Source organism: Procambarus clarkii, chromosome 21, assembly GCF_040958095.1.
Source record: "Procambarus clarkii isolate CNS0578487 chromosome 21, FALCON_Pclarkii_2.0, whole genome shotgun sequence".
Lineage (NCBI taxonomy): Eukaryota > Metazoa > Arthropoda > Malacostraca > Decapoda > Cambaridae > Procambarus > Procambarus clarkii.
In genome coordinates this window covers 33367948-33389598 of record NC_091170.1, presented here as the reverse complement: position 1 = coordinate 33389598, position 21651 = coordinate 33367948, and the positions used below count along the sequence as shown (strand labels likewise).

The 21651-nt window shown below is 35.6% G+C and overlaps 1 protein-coding gene across 4 annotated transcripts in view; it reads left to right on the top strand.

The window, feature by feature from the left end:
- The first annotated feature begins 1707 nt into the window (after positions 1-1707).
- LOC123760624 (protein FAM76A) overlaps positions 1708-21651 on the top strand; it is a 34662-nt gene continuing 14718 nt past the window's right edge. Inside the window, exons 1-6 of one of the 4 annotated variants that reach the window (XM_045746355.2) lie at positions 1708-1951; positions 4721-4785; positions 13339-13555; positions 14953-15089; positions 16318-16399; positions 16960-17025. In XM_045746355.2, coding sequence (XP_045602311.1) covers positions 1871-1951; positions 4721-4785; positions 13339-13555; positions 14953-15089; positions 16318-16399; positions 16960-17025 — 648 coding nt within the window. In that variant the 5' untranslated portion in view covers positions 1708-1870. Of the gene's footprint in view, positions 1952-1996; positions 2165-4720; positions 4786-13338; positions 13556-14952; positions 15090-16317; positions 16400-16959; positions 17026-21651 lie in introns of those variants that run through there. The other 3 variants (XM_069328287.1, XM_045746356.2, XM_069328288.1) reach the window with 3 other exon arrangements.

Below are 21651 nucleotides of genomic sequence, written 5' to 3'. Positions count from 1 at the left end.
TAAGTTCATCTAATATTCCCCTCTCACAGGATGGTTAGTCATAAATGGAATCTGAGAAAAAAATACCTGCCTCAATACAAAAAACAAATCAACTCTGACTTAATACTTCACGATTTTCACAAGAGCTAAGCTCCGAATCATGGAAACATTACATTATAATTACTCATACCAGTTTCTACAAGACTCCTCTCAAACAATGTCTTTCAAAATAAGGAAAACCCAGCACTCCTGAAAGGAACAACACTTGAAACCATTGATTCCTTTATAAATACCTTACTGCCTCACAAACACTATGCATACACTGTTGGCTCTGTTCAAATGTCAACAGGTTGCACTGCAGCAGGCTGTAAAATATACATGTACAAAGATAACATATGTACACAGACCACAAGTGTCTGACTGAATAACTGGCTTTGCTCCACACATACAGAGTTAGCTGTATTACAACTTGCCACTAACGCACTAATGAACAGTGAGGGAGTAATTTTGTGATTCAAAGTCGGCTCTTCAGGCCCTTAAAAACCCAACATGCAAAATAGATACAGTGCTAGGAATGTTGTAACATCCATTATTAAAGCAAAGAGCAAGAGTTTAAGTCTCATTTGTATGGATACCATCTCACATAGGTGCTGTCCAGCATGACGACACAAACAAGGCAGCTAAAACTGCATGTGATGAGCCTGAAATTGAGTTGGATATGGACATTCCAATTTCTGCTGTAAAAGTCGCAATATTTAAGTTAATTAGAGAAGACAAAAGAGTAGTCTTCTGTCTTCTCTAAACACACAAAGACTAGAAAGCACAAGTATAAAGAGCTATGACATATTTAGAACTGAGAATTATATATATGGGCAGCATAAAACATCTACTAGACAGTGTGACTTTGTGAACAAGAGCTGGGACATATTCTCCAACACTATATTTGTGACTGCCCTTTTTAAGTAACTTCAGACCAAATGGTGAGGTGCGTTGAGCTCTGTAATTACTATATACATTCAGGAATATTGGAAGATATCCTTGTGCTGTACCCAGATTTTGCTAGTGGAGGCTAATAGATCAGCCTTACATTTTATGTTCTCTCCTGATTTTAGGTTAGAGTTGATTTGTTTTTGTATTAAAGCTGGTATTTTTTTCCCTGATTCCATGTATGACTAACCATCCTGAGAGATGGGAATATTAGATGAACTTATAGCTAGTTTTTGATCCACACCGTGTAATCTTTCACATTAAATAGGGTAGCAGTACATTACTGCGTATACCTAAGCTTGTTAATAAAAACATATATATTTTTATGGTTCTAATCTACTCAGGTGTAGGTGATATATAAACCCCAAATCTATTTTTTTGTTAATTTTTTTAATTTTTTGTTTGTATTCCTTGAAAATGTGTTGGAACAAAATCGCTCGAAATTTTAGTTTTGTATTCCTATGTAGATATTTACGCATAAGCATAAAGTATATATATACACAGACTTCCTGTCCCCGACAAAAGTAATTAAATTCAATTATTTGGGAAAGACGTAAGTTTGAACTTCCCTCTGCGTGATATTGGCAGCTTTGCTCGAGATTGGCAAGCCTGTTGCTCGAGTTTTCAGTAAGCCTTTTCGTTTATTATTTATTCCTTCATTTTATCGTAATTTTCTTGTTTGAAAATGATATCAAAGTGCACAAAGGGAAATAACCAGTTTGTATGAGTGGGAGAGAAGGAGAGGTGGAGGTGTGTGAGAGGAGCGAGGGGCGGGGAGTGACGCCATCCTGTCAGTTGTTGTGACGGAGAGTGACCCGAGCGATCCACCAACCGTTCCCCTCTCGAAATTACATTTCATAAACAGTTTTTTTTGTATGAAACTACCCATTTTAAGTGTATAAATATGTCTGCCTTATTTGCATGTTCTCGGTGCTTCAGCCGGCACCCGTTCGAGGAGCTCTCTCAAGGGCAGCAACTGTGCAAGGTGAGTGTGTGGAGGAGGAGCACCGCTGCGGGAGTCATGGTTGTCACCGGTGTTGTAATGCCTGGCTTTCTCTCTCCCCCTTTGTCTCCCTCCCAGGCTAACTCCCAGGCTTGCCCCCAGGCTAGCTCTCAGGCTAGCTCCCAGGCTAGCTCCCAGGCTAACTCTCTGGCCCGCCCTCTCCTCCGTCAGCTGGTGGAGCAGTGTGGGGGTCAGGTCAGGTCAGGGCCAGACTGCCTGGGTGCCAAACCTTGCCCTTTTCCATCCTCGGTTTAGTCTATAACATTATTTAATATACAAAAAATATTCCATAGGGTTTGATTGCATTTTACTTTGTATTTACATTTTGTTTCAATACTCTTCATATGCAGCATTTAGGATCATTGAAATAACCAAGTAATTTTTCCCGGCTTTATTATTTCTTAAATTATGTGTTGGGTTTATCCAAATCTATCCTAACCTGACCCAACGGGAAGAAAATGGATTAATTTTTTGTTGTCATGTGTGGGAGGCATATGGCATTTTAGAATTAATTCCGGGGCAGTTTTTGGAAGCTTCTGCAAGGAGCTGAATGAACTGAAAAATTCTAATTTTGCTTTTCTTAAATTGCAGAGTTGCATATGAGATATATTCATAGGAAAGTCACTTTTCTGTGTGTATGTTGGTGCGATTTGACCACTCAGTCTTCAATGAAATGGGTTAAAAATTATTGATATTTGTCGGAAGTCATTGTATACAAAAACAAGGAAATGACAAATATCTATCTATATTAAGGGTCCCAGTAGTACAGTCGGGTTCATTCTCAACACACAATCGAGAATTCCGGGTGGGACAGAAATGGTTGGGTACATTTCCTTTCACCTAATGCACCTGTTCACCTAGCAGTAAGTACGTACTCGGGAGGGTCAGTAATTCAATCTTGGGGGGGGGACCTCAATTAAAGCCTAATGTGTATGAATACACTCTGGCTTCCTGTACCCTGACACAATGAATTATTTTAATAATAATAATAATATGCATTTTCGATCGACATTTTGCTTAGTACAGCTGAAAGATGAGCATCCCATCGTGGCTGCAAAAGTTCCAAGGCAAGTTGTAGCCTTCTGTGGAATCTAGGTGATGCATATCAATTTCATTGTGTAGTCGAAGATGTAAGAACATAATTAGCAGCTGCCAGTGCGGCGAATCTGTTCCGTTCTGGGCAGTGCCCATCTAGATCCAACCCCTTTTCCCCATGTGTCTATCAAGTCTGTTTTTAAAGCTAGCTATACCATTTGCCTCAATGATGTAGGCTAGCAACTTACTCCACTCATATACCACTCTGTTGCCAAATTAGTATTTCCCTATATCTTTCCAGACTCTGTACTCCAGATTGTAGCCAGTTACAGGTTCTGATCTAGTCAGATAAGCTTTCAACTTATTATATTTTACTAATTTTGTGTTAATTTTATATTTGGAATTTGTTTTACTAAAATTTACTAAAATTAAATATTATTTCTGGTCTTAAATTGTATACTTCATTTTAATCAAATATTTCACTTATACAGGATTGAATGCAAGGACCAGGGACCAAGTTGGTCATAGGTTTTTTTTTCCAAAAGGACCGTGACAATATATTGACATATGCTGTCATTTAAGAGTTAATTACTATCGCTGTATATCTTAATACTGTACAATATTGATCTTAAACTCTCAGACAAATATCATGGTCAGCTGTTTGTTGTGGCAGAAGGTAAGATGGAGAAGATTTTCAAGCTAGGCTAGTGCATTGAGAGGAGTAAAATCTCCTGGAGCATAAGGCCTAGATGAGTACAGAACAGTAATGGTCGGTAGAAGCAAAGAAATAACAGAGCTTAGCCAAACACTATTTGCTACTGAGATTATCATTGTAATATAATACTGTACATTGATTCTGGATCCTCTTGCATCAGGATTTCCATCAGAACAAGATGCTATTTTTATATGACTTTTATTAATGATTTCTAAATATTAATTGCATTTATGTATGCCAAATCACATAGGGACCTTACCTTACCTTGACCTTAGGGAGGAGGATGCAGGTATACAGAACTGTATAACTAAAACTTAATCCTGATTTAGTCCTCTCCAATGATTGTTTTTATCTGTATATTTAATCTAGTACATACATACATCTTCAGGTGAACCCAGATTCCTATTAAACCAGTGTTGGGTAGACATCACTAACGTATGGGAGAGGGGTACCGTACTTATTAGATTCAGTGAGGATATGGATGCTGGTAGTTCTTATCCATGCTAATGGAAATTTACACACGCTGCAGTCTGCATGTTGGATAGAACTAAAATGAGAAACTGAATTTGTTTAAATGATTATTTTTTGTGGTTTACCTTGTAACAAACAGTCTGCCTTCAGCAGTACAACACCACAGCTGTTTGTCTAACACCTTTTATTGTTAACTTGGATAGCTAGGGTCTTTCTTAATGATGAGTCACATTAATGATTTTAATTTGTTAAAAAATGAAAAACTTTGTAAAATATTTATATAATTTATGTAAGTAGATTATTGTTGTGTAGTTGTACATAAACTGTTGTGTGTATATCTTAGTTTTGTTTGGTCATACATCTATTGCAAATTGAACATTCACATTCAAAAAATCATTTAGCTTCATTTCTATAGTCCATAGTATTATTAGTGTTTTCATACTTTGACACTTTACCATTGTATATAGACATGTTCTTTCTGTAAGAGTTGGTTAAATGTATATTTTAAATTATTTTTTATTTTTTTCCAGGAGTGTAGAGGTTCGTTTCCCATTGTAAAATGCACATACTGTCGAAGTGAATTCCAACAAGAAAGGTAAGGAAAGTCTTGGATGGGGCATTTCTTTATATAAAACATTAAATACTGTAAAGCGAAAGTTTTTTTTTTTTTTTTTTTTTTTTTTTTTTTTTTTTTTTTTTTTTTTTTTTTTTTTTTTTTTTGCCGTTATGACGCCATGACATTTTTTCCATGGTGCTGTATCTGCAATTAAATATAAAATACAGTACAATATATATAAAATAATTATATGACCCTTACCTACATATCATTTAACAGCAACAGTTCTTTTGATTACAAGTCTGAAAATAACCAAAATAAAATACTTAAATATTGCATTTGTGCAAAATTTGAAAATTACCATTAGTCCAAAAATTCAGTGCTTCTTGGTTCTCATAAGGGCTTCTCAAAGAGAACATTGTCTGGTGATGACTAGTGGTGTGGGTGTTACATATTTCATTAAAGAATGCTACAGAAAGTTGATACTACTGTAATTGAAAGAAAACTTTTATTAAAAAATTAAGTACTTTTGAATTTAATTCGTGCTATTCATGCCCGTGCCACCTCTTGGGTAGCTTAATCTCTTGCCTCCCTTTCATGTAATAGTCTTGCCTTGATAAGTAACAAAGAATACACTAATATTTAACACATTTCTTTACACATATACTGTAGTTGCACATATAAATTGTTACATTTCTCACATAATAAGAAATCTTTAAAGAATTCTGATAAAGAAAGAGATCTAGGAGTGGTTCTAGATAGAAAACTATCACCTGAGGACCACATAAAGAATATTGTGCAAGGAGCCTATGCTATGCTTTCTAACTTCAGAATTGCATTTAAATACATGGATGGCGATATACTAAAGAAATTGTTCATGACTTTTGTTAGGCCAAAGCTAGAATATGCAGCTGTTGTGTGGTGCCCATATCTTAAGAAGCACATCAACAAACTGGAAAAGGTGCAAAGACATGCTACTAAGTGGCTCCCAGAACTGAAGGGCAAGAGCTACGAGGAGAGGTTAGAAGCATTAAATATGCCAAAACTAGAAGACAGAAGAAAAAGAGGTGATATGATCACTACATACAAAATAGTAACAGGAATTGATAAAATCGACAGGGAAGACTTCCTGAGACCTGGAATTTCAAGAACAAGAGGTCATAGATTTAAACTAGCTAAACACAGATGCCGAAGAAATATAAGAAAATTCACCTTCGCAAATAGAGTGGTAGACGGTTGGAACAAGTTAAGTGAGAAGGTGGTGGAGGCCAAGACCGTCAGTAGTTTCAAAGCGTTATATGACAAAGAGTGCTGGGAAGACGGGGCACCACGAGCGTAGCTCTCATCCTGTAACTACACTTAGGTAATTACACTTAGGTAATTACATAAAATACAAACATTGTTAGGCTTACATGGTGGGAAATAGGGGTAACATAATACAGTATCTTTAATCTGAAAACATCAGATCTGTAATGGGCTTAACCTAAATTGTTTTAAGTTTGAATGCCGAGTTTGTTATGTACCACAGATATAGCAATAAAGTACAATACTGTATAATTCAGTAGCATAATGCTGCTGTACTTGAAATACTAATTTTGTCTGGAATATTGTATAGGATTTTCATCCTATATTTCAGTATGCATCCCATTACTGCACCTCATTCATTAAGATTTAAAGATGATAAAATAGCAAAAAACTTATTGAATACTAGACATAGATATAGACAGTAATATGTACACCTATATGGCACGTAAACCAGTTCCTGGCACAGCTCAAAGGAAAGGTCTTAAAAACAAACATAACCTGAAGTCCACATGAACTTTAAAAGTTTGGTGGCATTGAGCTGGTGTAGTTATAAGTTAAATAGGAAAGGTAAGGAAACAAAGCTGCTGAAAACTTAAAAAAGTTCACTTTTGCAAACACAGTGGGAGACAGTTGGAGACATTGTACCCAAATGCAGCTTTTACATGTTACACACTCGTGCACTGGTGTAGGTAATGAAGTTTTCCACCAAATGCCCTCATCAGTTAACAACTTCAGGTTGTTTTGCTCTGAAGCTTGTCATGGTCTAGTGGGCAATGCATGCATTTGGGGTGACCTGGGACAGAAGCTTGATTCCATTGGACTGTTCTAAAGTTTTTCTCGTGTATATAATGCTATTGTGATTTCATTAATAATTGTTAATGGTATCTAGGGAAAAAGAACATCATCATATTAGAAGTTTAATAAAAATACAGAGAATATAAAATATATGTTCCTTTCATATCAAAATGGTCCCTCCTCCCCTCCCCAGGAAAAAAATTGTGATTATTGGCTGTATGTATTTACAGTATGTTAAGAGGAAAATTTTTTTTTTTTAATATACATGTCATAAGAATAATTTTCCATCAGGGTAGTTACAAGATGAGTTATGCCTATGGTGTCCCATCTTCCAGGACTCTTGTCTTATAACTTTCAGACACTACTGATGGTTTTGGCATCTACCACCACCTCACTTGCTCCAACTGTCTTCCACTGTATTTGCAAAAGTGAACTTTCTTAAGTTTTTGGCAGCTTTGTTTCCGTACCTTGAATCTATGATCTCTCGTTCTTAAAGTTCTAAGTTTCAAGAATTCTTATTGTCAAATTTGTTGATTCTTGTTATTATTTTGTGCATTGTGATCATATCGCCTCATTTTCTTTTATATTCTAGCTTTGGTATATTTAACCATCTCTAGCCTCTCATAGAAGTTGTCTTTGCACCTGCTCCAGTTGTTGTGCTTCTTGAGATATGGACACCATACAACTGTTGCATATTCCAATTTTGGTCTCGTCAAGATTGTGAATAGCGTCTTTAATATTTCGCTATCCTTATATGCAAAGGCAATTTTGAAGTTAGAGGGCATAACATAGGCGCCTCGCACAATGTTCATTATGTGGTTTTCAGGTGAGTTTTCTATCCAGAACTGCCTCTAGATCTCTCTCTTTATCAGAGTTCTTTAACTTAAAGCCTTTTCACAAAATTTGTAAGTTGGTTGTGGCCTGTTTTCTTCTGTTCCTCGTTCCATAAGGTTGCATTTATACACTTTAAATTCAATCTGCCAAGTGTCCATGGAAAAAAAGGTCATATACAGTACAACCAACATAAAAATGGGAAAGTTTATCTTGTAGATGATGTTACCAACCTAACAAGAATATTTAAAAATGCATCAGAAAAGTTAAAAGAATTTATTAAGTACTGTACATACAACAGGATAGGTAAATCCTTAAGATTCTTACAGATATACTTGATGAGACAAAGCTTATGAAGAAGACTGAGCTATTAAAAAATGACAGGTTAATTATGTGATAAATGTCAAAGAAAGTTGTGGCATTCTAAATACAGTAAGTACTACTGTGCCTCTGTATTTAGTAAAGACGACTCGACTTGAAGAAATGTGCAATATGTAGGTGGTAAAGAAGATGAGTTTGTTAGTGGAGACCAAGGAGGAAATTGCTGATTATACAAATTATAGTCCAATAGGTTGTCATGACAAGACGAAGTCTTTGCCAGGACATTTAATGAATGTAAAAATGAGCTTAGCAAGCCATGGTTTTGCATGCTTGATAATCATAATAGGACAGAGTACCAAAATTTTGGAGGGTTGCTGATGTCAAGTCAGTTAAAAAAAAAAAACAAGATATTGTGTATTACTTGCATCAATCTGTCTGCTAATTGGCTTAGTTTGTTGTAGAGAAAATAGAATCAATAATCACAAACTTCATTAATTTACATTTAAAAAACAAGAGTAATAAGAGTGTCACAATAAGGTCTTTACAATGGGATGTGCATGTTTAAAATCAAAAGAAAGTCCTAGCATATTTCAAGCAGATGGTAGTGGAAAGAATTGATTTTTTCCTTAACTTTAGGAAAACCATTGCTTCTGGCTCAAAAGACAACTTAGAAAGATAGTGGCACATGGTATTAGGGATTAACCTAAGTTTGAGTAGTGCATGATTTTTTAAAAGGAAACGGGGTTATAATAAATTAACTTGTCTGAATGTGGGGCACTGTTGAAAGTGACCTTCCCGGGCTCTGTGCTGAAATCTGTTGTTTCTACATACAGTACCAGTATATAAATGGTTTTGACATGATTCAGATGTGGATTGAACAGTAGCATTTGGAAATTTGTAGATAATGCAGTAACAGGGCAATAAATAATTTCAAAGTCATAATTCCAATGATTAAAATATATAGGCTTTTAAAATTTATAAATGTTTGCAGATGCAATTTAATGCTGACACGTGTAGGGTTCTGAGCCTAGGAAATAATATAGCAGTTGGCAAAATATCAGCTGAATTATGTTGAAAATGTCAAATATATGTGGAAAAAAGTTTTGACAGGTGTGATTAGTTTAGCCAAAACATCATTGTATATACAGTATGTATAAAATAATGCTGAAAGGTTACTGGGATTCGAAAAGCATAAGCAATAAATCATTTAATGATGTTGTTCAGAATTATCTTACCCTCGTTAGTTCGTATTTAGGTTATAATAGGAATCGACCAAATTGGCAAAGAGGAATTCCTGAAACCAGCAATGTCAAGTACAAAAGGTCACAGATTCAAGCTAAGGAAACTAAGGTGTTGAACAAATATTAGTAAGTTTTCTTTTGCAAACAGAGTAGTAGGTGGTTGGAGCAAGTGAGGTGGTGGTGGAGGCCAAAACCGTCAGTAGTTTCAAAACGTTATACAACAATGGGTGCTGGAAAGACAGGACACCACGAGCATAGCTCTCATCCTGTAAGTACTCTTGTGTAATTACATACACAGAGTAGGAGGGCGGGCGAGAGAAGTAGGGCGGGCGAGAGAGAGAGGGAGGGCGAGAGAGAGGGAGGGCGGGGCGGGCGGGCAAGAGAGGGGGGGAAGAGCGAGAGAGGGAAGGTGGGCGAGAGGGAGGGAAGGTGGGCGAGAGGGAGGGAGGGAGGGCGGGCGGGCAAGGAAGGGGAGGATGGGAGGGTGGGTGAGAGAGAGAGGGAGAGAAGAGGTTGAGAGAGTGTGAGAGAAAGAGGCTGAGAGTGAGCGAGAGAAAGAGGCTGAGAGTGTGAGAGAAAGAGGCTGAGAGTGAGTGAGAGAGAGAGAAAGAGGCTGAGAGAGAGAAAGAGATGAACCTCTATTTAATTAATGGAGTGAAACAAATAACAGAAGTGCCTAGGAATGCTAGGTAATTGCAAAATGATGATACTGGGAAGCTATGATCAATAAAGTGAGACCTTTCAAAGAAAAACAGAAGCTAATACTAAACCTTGAAGTGAAACGTGTAAAATGGGAGTAGGAATGGAGAATATTTTTCTGCAAGGTGATAGGGATTGGGAAGTTTTTGAAATGGTAACCATAGACCTCAATTATAGACCTGTATCATTGACAAGTGTAATAGTCAAAAATATTGGAAAAAATAATTAAAACTAAATGGGTGGAACACCTGGAGAAAAATGACATATCAGACAGTATAGTTTTTGATCTGGAAGATCCTGTGTATCGAATTTATTCAGTTTCTATTATCGAGCCGCAGAGATTCTACAGGAAAGATGTGGTTTGGTTGACCGCATCTATCTAGACCTAAAAAAGGCTTTTGACAGAGTTCCATATAAGAGGTTGTTCTGAAAACTGAAACATATTGGAGGGGTGATAGGTAAAGCCTCTAACATGGATGAAAAATTTTCCAACTAATAGAAAAATGAGGGCAGTAATCAGAGGCAATGTATCGGACTGGAGAAATGTCACAATTTTGAAATGTCTTCTCGTGAAGTGGAGTACCACAGGGTTCAGTTCTTGCACCTGTGATGTTCATTGTTTACATAAATGATCTGCCAGATGGAATATAGAATTATGTGAACATGTTTGCTAATGATGCTAAGATAATAGGAAGGATAAGAAACTTTGATTGTTATGCCCTTCAAGAAGACCTGGACAAAATAGGTACTGTATATGGAGCACCACTTGGCAAATGGAATTTAACGTGCATAAATGCCAGGTTATAGAATGTGGAATAGAACATACATGTTAGATCCCACACAACCTATAAATTATGTGGAAAATCTTTAAAGACTTCTGATAAAGAAAGAGATCTAGGGGTGGTTCTAGATAGAAAACTATCACCTGAGGATCACATAAAGAACATTGTGCAAGGAGCCTATGCTATGTATTTTAACTTCAGAATTGCTTTTAAATTCATGGATGGCGAAATACTAAAGAAATTGTTCACGACTTTTGTTAGGCCAAAGCTAGAATATGCAGCGGTTGCATGGTGCCCATATCATAAGCAGCACATCAACAAACTGGCAAAGGTACAAAGACATGCTATTAAGTGGCTCCCAGAGCTGAAGGGCAAGAGCTATGAGGAGAGGTTAGAGGGTTTAACATTTTTGCATCACACTGACACTAAAATACAGCATCCTATTGCTTTTCATAAATATCCACATACTGTACTGTATTCATTGCTGTCACACACAATCTATTATAAATACTGTATTTTTTTCATTTATTCACTAGAGAATTAAATTTCAAACATTTTGACACCAATTTATAGTTATACCCAACAAATAACTTAGAAAATGTAAAACAGTTGTAACATATTTTGCATTGCTGCACAAGGAGCCAAGAATGTTTGCAGGCAAGAAGATGTGGAGAAGCCACATCACCAAAGTGTTAAAAAATGCCAAAGCTAGAAGGAAAGAAAGAGGCGATATGATCACTACATACAAAATAATAACAGGAATCTTCAGAATTAACAAAGGAGTTTCCTTGAAACTTGAACTTCAGGAATAAGGGGTTATAAATTCTAAGAAGCCAAAATATAATTGAAAATCCTCTTTTGAAAAACAGTAGTAGATGATTGGAACAAGTTGGTGAGGAGTTGTGAGGTGGTGGTGTATGCCAAAACCATCAGTAGGTTAGGAGTATAATATGACATTATTGGAAAGACAAAACACAGTGAGCATAGCTCTCATCCTGTAGCTATACTTAGGTTCTGTACATGCCTGCACGTACATACGTGTGGGGGATTTCCAGAACTTAAGAACAGCTATGAGGAGAGGCTGGAGGCATGTTAATGCCTCCAGCCTCTCATGGAGTTGGAAGATAGGAAGAAGAGAGGTGATATGATCACTGCATACTAAATAGTAATATGAATTGACAAAATTGACAAGGAAGATTTTTTTTAAACCTACAACTTAAAGAGCAAGAGGTCATGGATTCACTTTAAGGAAACAAAGGTGTCAAAAAATATACAGAAGTTCTCTTATGAGCCGTTATAAAAGATTAAACAGTTTCAAGTGAGAAGGCAGTGGATTCCAAAACTATCGGTGTACAGTATCATGACAGATTGTTGGAAAGATGGGACCACCATGAGTGTAGCTCTCATCCTGTAACTGCATTTGGGTAATTACACGCAGTACTCTACAAAAGTATGTGTACCTACCTTGAGGCGGTGCATACTTGTGGCATAAAAGGAATGATAGTTTTGTGGGTGAAATATGAGACAGAAGTTTGTTGCTGGGAACATGATGTTGGGGTTCCCCAGTTTCCCGGAGGCATACAGCTGATGGGCTCATTGGCCCCGGACATTCATAGTGAGTGGTTGTGTTGCATATATCACTCTGGCACTTCGCTGTTTGTTATCGCAGTTAACAGTGGTGTTGGTGCTTTTAACTCCTTTGCATTCATATAGATTATTAAACCATGCTTACTTAATTTGCATGAAAACCTGGAGGTGATAACTAAAATCAACCAAGGATAACTGCATTATGTCTATGATCATCGGATAAAGATTACCACACTTTAAGGTTAAAAGCAAATAATATAAAATTTTAAGATATAACATAAATCTTGTAAATAGACTCAAATTTACATAATTTGTACAAAAGAGTATACTGTATATCACTTGCATGCAATGTAAAAATTTATCAAATAACTGAATTTCTAAACAAAATTTTAGATGTAGATGAGGTATGAAATTTGAGAATTGTGTGTTACTGTATTCTTAGCATTTTTTGTCTGTATGGGGTGATTTTTCTTCTCTTGATATAGCAGCCACCTACTTGGGTTGAGCTCTGGCTCCTTGGTCCCACCTCTCAACTGTCAATCAACTGTGTACAGGTTCCTGAGCCAACTGGGCTCTTATCATATCTACATTTGGAAACTGTGTATGGAGTCAGCCTCCACCACATCACTGCCTAATGCATTCCATCTGTTAACTACTCTTACACTGAAAAAGTTATTTCTAACGTCCCTGTGGCTCAGTTAGTATTCAGTTTCTACCTGTGGTCACCTTGTTTGCCTACCCCACGTGTTAAACTGTTTATCCTTATCTACCTTGTCAATTCCTCTGAGAATTTTGTAGGTAGTGATCATGTCTTCCCTTACTCTTCTGTCTTCCAGAGTCATGAGGTGCATTTCTCACAGCCTTTCCTCGTAACTCATGCCTCTTTGTTCTGGGACTAGCCTAGTGTCATACCTCTGAACTTTTTCCAGCTTCTTCTTATGCTTGACAGGGTGCGGGCTCTATGTTGGGGCCACATACATGTTGTGTGTGTGATTTTTTTTTTCTATTCATAAATTTTCTTTTCATTTCAGCAAAAGCAGCACTGTCACAATCTGCAAGAAATGTGAATCCATGGTTAAACAATATGGTAAGCCTTCAGCGTGTGAATACTGTAACGTTATAGCAGCCTTCATTGGTAACAAGTGCCAACGTTGCACCAATTCAGAACGTAAATATGGTCCACCTCTGTCATGTGACCAATGCAAGCAGAAATGTGCATTTGACAGAAAAGATATTGACAGGAAAAAGGTGAGTGAAAGTTTGTTTGTATAGTACAGCAAATAATGGTCTTCCTTGTGCATACATAGCTGCTATGCTAAGATTTCTTTTACTGCATTATCACATTTATCAAGTGCCTATACATAATTCATGTACACGTATGACTAATACTGGTGGAGGTTTTATATTTTTTTTTTTTGTATGTGTTAAAAAGCAATATTTTGGTTTTCCTGTTTTATGACTTTTCTGAACAGGTTGAACAGGTTTCTACCAAGTCAAGGGGTAGTGTTCAAATTGTCTAACAAAAAAAATTACATCACATAGTGATTCTGATAAGTGTACGATTACTTAATTTACACTGAGGGGAAAGTTATTATCATTATCATTATTATTATTATTATTATTATTATTATTATTATTATTATTATTATTATTATTATTATTATAATTATAAGAAGTCAAATGATATGGGAGCAAAATGTTTTCAAGGGTTTCCAACATTACAGTATTATTTGATTCATGTCAAGCATACATACTTTCTTTTTTATGAAAGTACTATATTTGAGTTTTACTGTCCAATTACAGCACTTAATTATTTTCAGAGTTTGATGCTTTCACATCCTAAAGACAAATATTTTTTATCACTTTGAAAACAACAAACCCATGGCACTGCATTACATACATCTGCAGTAGTAACTCGCCAGATTAAATGTCTGTCCTTTGTTCTAAATTTTGTTTCCATCATTTCTAGTTGTGGTCTTTGCCATTAGAGAAAATATGAGTAGTTTTCTTACATTTAGTCATCACTTAACTCATCCCATTAAATAGCTTCTCTCATTTTTTCAACCATTTAGTGCAATTTCACACACTTCCTAAACATTTCTTGTATAGCCTATATCCCACAGTGTGTCAGTAAGGTTTATTTGTTCATAGTATCTGGCTCCATAATGATAACCATTTGATCTTGTGTACTCGTTTACCAATTCTCTGGCATTCAGCATTAAACTTGCCAACTTTGATTCTTAAACCCCTAGGTTCATTGTGAGTATGATTAGCCTTCCTGCTTTTGACATCATCTTGTACAGTCTAACATATGAGAAGACAATCATCTAGGTGTAGTATGCTTATTACCTTCCCCCCCTCTCATTCCCCCTTATCTCTCTGTCCACCCATCCCTTTTTTTCTCAGAACACAGAGAGACAGACAGTGGTACACACTTGGAAGAAATTAACTGAGAAGGCAGTGGTTGCCAAAACCATCAGTAATTTCAAAGCATCATAGAACAGAGTACTGGGAAGACAGGGACACCATAAGCATAGCTCTCATCCTGCAACTATACTTGGGTAATTATACCTAGGTATAATGACACATGCGCACGCACACACACCTTGCATTGAAATTTGATAAGGTTTTGATTTTATTTGCAGGTAGATGGAAAAATATTATGTTGGCTATGTACACTCTCATACAAGCGAGCATTGGCAAAAACAAAAGTCACAGATCCTGCCAGACATTCTCATATAAAACTTGGGATGCGGTCTGGTCACCATGAGAAAAAAGACAAGTAAGTTAGCAATACTTGTAGTGTAATACTTCTCATAATTCCTCACAAACCTGCTTTTTGGATTTCATTCACATGATGATGTTTCCCGGGACAATATTGTCATGGTTCGATGAAGCACATTATTTGGCTGTAGTATATATTTTTCATTGTATCCGCTAAGTATTTTCTGTATTAAAGTTAGCGTAAGAGTCAAATACTGGGAATCAATTAAAAAGATTAAAAAATTCGATGGTATTATGGATGTTTGACTCCTTGAACTGCCTCCCTTATTAACTGTTCTGTCCTGGTCTCCTTTCCACTCCCAACTGCATTTATATTTTTGCATTAAACTAGTAGCAATTTGTTCACCCATTTCTGCTGCCTGGCCACAACCTCTTGTCAATAAGGAATTGCATAATGCTGCATTAGAAGTTTACATATTGGAGCACAAACCGTATGTCAGTGGATGTTCAGATTTTCATGGAAAATGTCTTGATGTATGGTGACTGATTTGGCTCAAAATGTAACCAGAGGAACAGAATGTTGCAAAAAAAAAATCATTACAGTTGTAGAGAAATATGTTCACTCAATCTTTCCCAGCCAGTATATGCAGTAGTGAACATTGTAATATTACAATGGAGTCTAACTTGATTGAAACATTAGGTTCTGGGTTCATTCTGCTGCAAAAAAAAAACTACAAAAAGTACAGTTGCCAGCAAAATTTTGCTTTATGAATTTTGTATACACAAAAGTGTGGCTTTTATTCATGAAAGTTATAGACCATATTAGCACATTTCTAGATGAAAATCAGATAAGATTAATTTATAAAATATTGTAAAATAGTTATTCAGTATGTGGTTAAGTTTTTTAAAGACTTTAGACCAGCATACCTGTTCAGCAAATGTGAAGGCCTACTTCACCAGAAGCATTTCACTATTTTCCATTGCAGAGATTCCATTAGACTTCAGATAGGAAAGAAAACATAATTGTGTGTTTATGAGAGAGAAAAAACTATTGTTTGACAGCAAAGTTAGTCACTTGGGGCATTTTACCTGGCCAGGCTCAGAATAGTCTTACAGGAGCTAGAAATTCTAATCAGAAAAATAGTTTACATGTTTCTATAAAAACATGTGCATTAAATGCATAAAGCAATGATTATTAGATGAGGATTTTCTTGTAATTTAGTACTGTATATTGCAATTTTATATTAATTTATTACGTATGACCTTCAAGATTTTTTTTTTCTCAGCCGACCCAAAATGAGTGGTCACAACAAAAGACCCAACAGACCTGATGTTACCAAGATACCACAGGATGAACCTCCAGCAAAGGTATTACTGTACTCGCTTAGCCTTATGCTAGTTAACTGTAGTTTAGTATACTGTGAAATAAATACTGTACATGGATATAAGCTCAACTAAATGTTTTCTAACTATAATTTTGTGGGAGATCAAAGGTAAGTGAAGCTAAATTATGATTAAGGACTGACTAGGTTGTAACTTGTATTGTTTTGTCTTTACTTGTTGAAAATCTATTTTTCTTTGTCATCAGTTTACTAGCATAGTTCTACTGCTTGTATTCTATACCAATTTAAAGACAATTAGTGAGTAAGGAACTTTGCTAATCCTTGAAAATTTGGCATTCTTCTTTGCTTGGTAAGTATATTTGTATTTGTACTATTTTGAGATAGGAAGTAGAGGAAATAAAGCACAGCCGAATGAACTTTTTGATACTTGAGAAAATGTCACTTTGTTTACCCAGTTAGTTTGGAGGAAAAATTATAATCTGATATTGTAGTTTGACATTTCATTGAAAATTATAACTCATAATGGATTCCCGATATATATTTCACCCCTTTGTCAACACTTACAAGTCTTTTTCATGTTTTCAGCTGGGATTATATGATACAGACAAAGACACTCAGAGTATGGAAATACATGACAATATTAAGGCTGTGGTAAGTGTCAGGTCATGAAAGATGATAAATAAATGCTAGAAAGAATGAACTTATGCAAATTCTATGCAGTTCAAGAAGATGGAAAATAGAAGCTAGATTCATTTTCTTGATTACTAAATTGAGGGGGTAGGGTAGGAACTTTTATAGTAATGGCTAGAATAGGGAACTGTAATTGCAATTTAGCCTTTCATATCGACACTTATTGTTCGAGTTCATATTATGGCATCTGAAGACAAGTGTGACACTGGTCCTGTGTTATAGCTTGCTTTGAGTTCATCTGTATATGAAGTCTAACTTTGGGTAGTTATGTGAAATGTTAAATCTGCAGTCAAATACATGTTAGGTTACAGTAGAAGACAACCCCCTGAGCATGAATTTGTGCTGGCATACCTAATCACGTGCAACGGTCACATTTATAATTGTGGCACTTTATACTCACGTTTTGTCATTGAGCTTCTTTTTTTTGTATGATGCACTAGATAGAAGCTGTTGTGCTTGTGGAAATTTCTTTTGGCATCAAGATTAGCAGGTAGATATCACTGACGTTTAAAAATATGGTCTGATATCTTTGCATCTGATGCCAGATGTCTTATTTTATGAACCTCTGGCATGTTTCTGTGCCAGCTACAGTAATGTTTTCAACTGTCATTAAGAATTTTGAGGACCAGTGTGTTCTTGAATTTCATAGGTGTGAAGTATTGATGATGGCAAAATTTATTATCATTGTTTGGTGTATAACCAGCAAAACTAGCAAGTGTAAGTAATAAGTGGTGTTAGAAGAGGTATCGAAGGATTAGATTGGGTAATAATATATCAAACTGGACGAAGTCATTGTCACTCCCAACGAACAAGCCAGGTCAGCTTGATCGGTGAGTACTGCTTAGATTACTTAAAGTATTTCATTTCAGCACTATTAGAATTCCAACTAATGATGCGGCTTGTGGACGTTAGCATGAAGATGGAGAAATTGCAAGAGGAAATTATTTAAAAAGCAAGCAAAAGGGGTGGTAAGGATTGCTTCAGAAGAAAATCTAATATATGAATGAATTTGCATATGTATTGATTTTAAATTGAAAGAGCACTAAATATAGCTGTATACAGCAAGCATAATTATGTTTGAGGAAAATGGAATATCTGAGAATAGTTTACCAATTAAAATAGTATTACAGTATAAACACAAGCTTATGCAAAAGAAAAGATTAACGTTTAAGCTTAAATGTCGAGAAATATAAGAAACGGTTTACTGCAGGTTGCTTAAAGAAGAATGCCTGGTGTTGATTAACTTGTATATTCTCAATGGCTACATGCCACTGGTGACATGAAAACTAATCACTGTTCCAGAAAACAAATTCCAATAATACCCTGCCAAAAAAAAGTTCCTTCTGTTACATGTTAATATTTTCACAAAGTGTCTCAGTGATAGTAATGACTGAGTTAAGGTACATGAATATGATGAAGACCGGGGTATACTCGCCTAATTGTGTTTGTGATCAAATGTTTTTATGCACGATGTATGAAAATATGAATGAAAGAATTGCCTAAAGAGGACTAAATTAATGCTATAGTACTACACTTCATTTTTGTAGTGGAATAAATGAATAATAAATAAATGTAGAGCAATAGGTTCTCAAATGTAAAAGTTAAGGTTATTACAAAAGTGATAAATAAAGTTAATCTGTTTACATAAAATCAAATAAACTGTTAATGGGAATTTGTTATATGTGTGTGGGTGTATGTGTGTGTTTTAGAAAGTGTGAGAATGAGTGCATGTAAGTATGAACTTGTCTATTTGTGCCTGCATATTTGAACATTAGCTCTTGGACCCCCTGTAGGTATGTATATATATGTGTGTGTATGCATGCTGAGATTAGTATAAAGTATAAAATGGTCCTGACAGTATAAAAAGGGGAACAGAATGCAAAATATGCCAAAGAGGTCGCTTTAGGTTGAAGTATAGTAATGTTTACGCTAGTGTTAGCTCTGATGAAGGAATTTGGTAATATGCAATAATAAATGATGTAGTATTAATCTGAATGAAAATAATATAAAGTACTAAAGAGGTACATTAAAGATTGCAAATTGTAATTGAATAGGGAAAAGATTTAAGTTGGTATTGTCGGATATGATTAAGGAATAGAGATTTGGATATCCATGATTAAACCTAATGCTGTGGGTTTAAAACATGTGGGTATTAATATAAAATGTAATGTAAAATATAAAGGTAGAAGGGCAAGCTGTTTATCCACAACATGATGCATAATGGAAGTGCTTACACTATAATGTGGAGGTGTAGGAGTGTAGCAGACCACCAAATGACACTTGTTTAACAGAGAAATTATTAACGAGAATTCTTTTACTTCGTTAATGTTGATTCATCATGGGAAATTTAAGTTGACCAGTCTACTACTACATATGATGGTGGTGATAATTGTACTGTACTGTATAATTATAAATTTGAAAAATATATGTTGATTTTTTGTATTTGCGAGCAGAATCTTTATACAGAGTAAATTGGTACAAACACTACAGTCTGTGCCTAATCTTTCAAGCTCGTATTTTTTCTCTTTTTTTTTTTATTGTATAAGCTTTTCCACTGATATATCTCCACATTACATTCTCTGTCTCATGTAGTTTTGATCTTGTAATCTTTGTCCCCGTGTCTTGCTCTTTAGCATTTCTGCTCTCAATTTCTAAACCTCCCACTTCACTTGGCACTCATGCTTTATTGAATGGATGGACAAGTCATAAAGTATTTTATAATTTCCTTTGGGATTACTATATCTTCTCTTTTTTTGTGACACATCTGTATGTGTGATGAAGTAGTTACCAAGATTTTCTTTGTTGAGTATAGAAGCCTTCATCCCATTATATTTTTCCTCTCCATTCAATTGCCCAATCACTTGGGCTGGATGGTAAAGCAACGGTCTCACTTCGTGCAGGTCTTCGTTCAATCCCCGACCGTACAAGTGGTTGGGCACCCTTCCTTTTCCCTGTCCCATCCCAAATCCTTATCCTGATCCCTTCAAAGTGCTATATTCGGTAGTCGTAATGGCTTGGCACGTTCCCCTGATAATTCCCTCCCTCCATTTTCAATTCTACCTTCAGAGTAGTTCGCAGAGAAAATTGGGCAGTCAAATCCTGGCAGCTCTCTCTTTTTGCAATTGCAGTGACTATTTTCTTATATCTGCTGGAAGGTGTTAAGAGTATTTTGTACCGCTAAGCACAGCTTTCTTTAAAAGAAATATGGTAACTGTCATCTTCAAACATATAGTATATTGCCCTCTGGTATATTGCTTAAAAATTTAATGCATATCATAACTGCTGCTAAATTTTATTTCCTCCTTTTTTCATTCTATTGGCTCTGTCTACATCTTCATTTGATAAAACCAACCTCTTCAGTGCTCTCTTCTTTTAAACTCTAACCTCGATGATTACAGCCTTCCTGAACCTCCTCTGATCAATCCTCTCTCAACTAAGTAGGTTCTTGAAGCCCTTCAAGCTTTAAACAGAAAGTAAGCATTTGATGATGTACCTCTGTGGGGTTAAAGGAGGGGTGCCTTTGTGCTTACATCAATGTTAGCTTCTTCAAACTACTGTATTGCTCTCATCTGTTTATGCTTCTTATTAATTTTCTAAGTTACTTTTGGGTTATAATTAACAATTTGGTGGCAAAATGTTTGCAAATGAATGTTTTAGGATAGATGGAAAAAGTGTAGTTGATAATAGGTTTTGTGTGATGATGCCTAATATATGAAAATGTATACTCATTTAAACATTCCTCATTTATTTTTCATAATACAGTAAATAAAATGGAAATGTGCACAGATTATCAATCTATTTATCTATAAAAAGAAAAAATATAATTTTCATACTTTCCATCAGATAATTTGCAAAGCATAGAGAAAATATACTCCGGCAGTGCAATATAGTCTTAAGTGATGGATTAGTTGGCAGAGGTGATCTCTGGTCCTTTTATAGGTTCTGTCCACACACTTCTTATGCATTTCAAGATGTATAAAAGTGTAAATAGAAGGGTTAAGGAAGCAATTTTCAAAACTACTTTGATCTTATTGCATTTTAGCATGTGAAAGTTTATAGTAAATTATCAATGGCACTTAAATGTATCATCAGAATGCTAAAGTGTTAAACAAACATTATTTTCTCTGGTCACAATTAAAATTTTAGTAAGATGTATTATACTAGTGATCTTGTATTCCTCATATGGTCCACCTCATGTCAGGATGATTGTGATCATTATTCTTGTTGCTGGTCATTTCTTATTTCTAGTTTCTCAGAACTGTTGCTGGTCTTGAAGGTTGCTCAGATTGTCTTTCTCCATCAGCAGTGGTATATTACAAGGTTCTTTCAAATTATTCTCTAACGCTGAATTGCATTCTTGATCTTCTATTTCTTTTTATCTTAATTCCATATCTCTGGAGTATATATAGTATGTGAAATTTAGTTAAATGTAAGTACAGAAATGAAACTTGGTTTTTATCAATTTATAAAAACTGTTGACCATTTACCAGCTCTTATTTCAGAAATTTATCAAATACTGTACTGTACTGGCATCTATTATCAGTATCCTAATCATAGCATTTACATCCAATCTGTCCTGGAAACCTC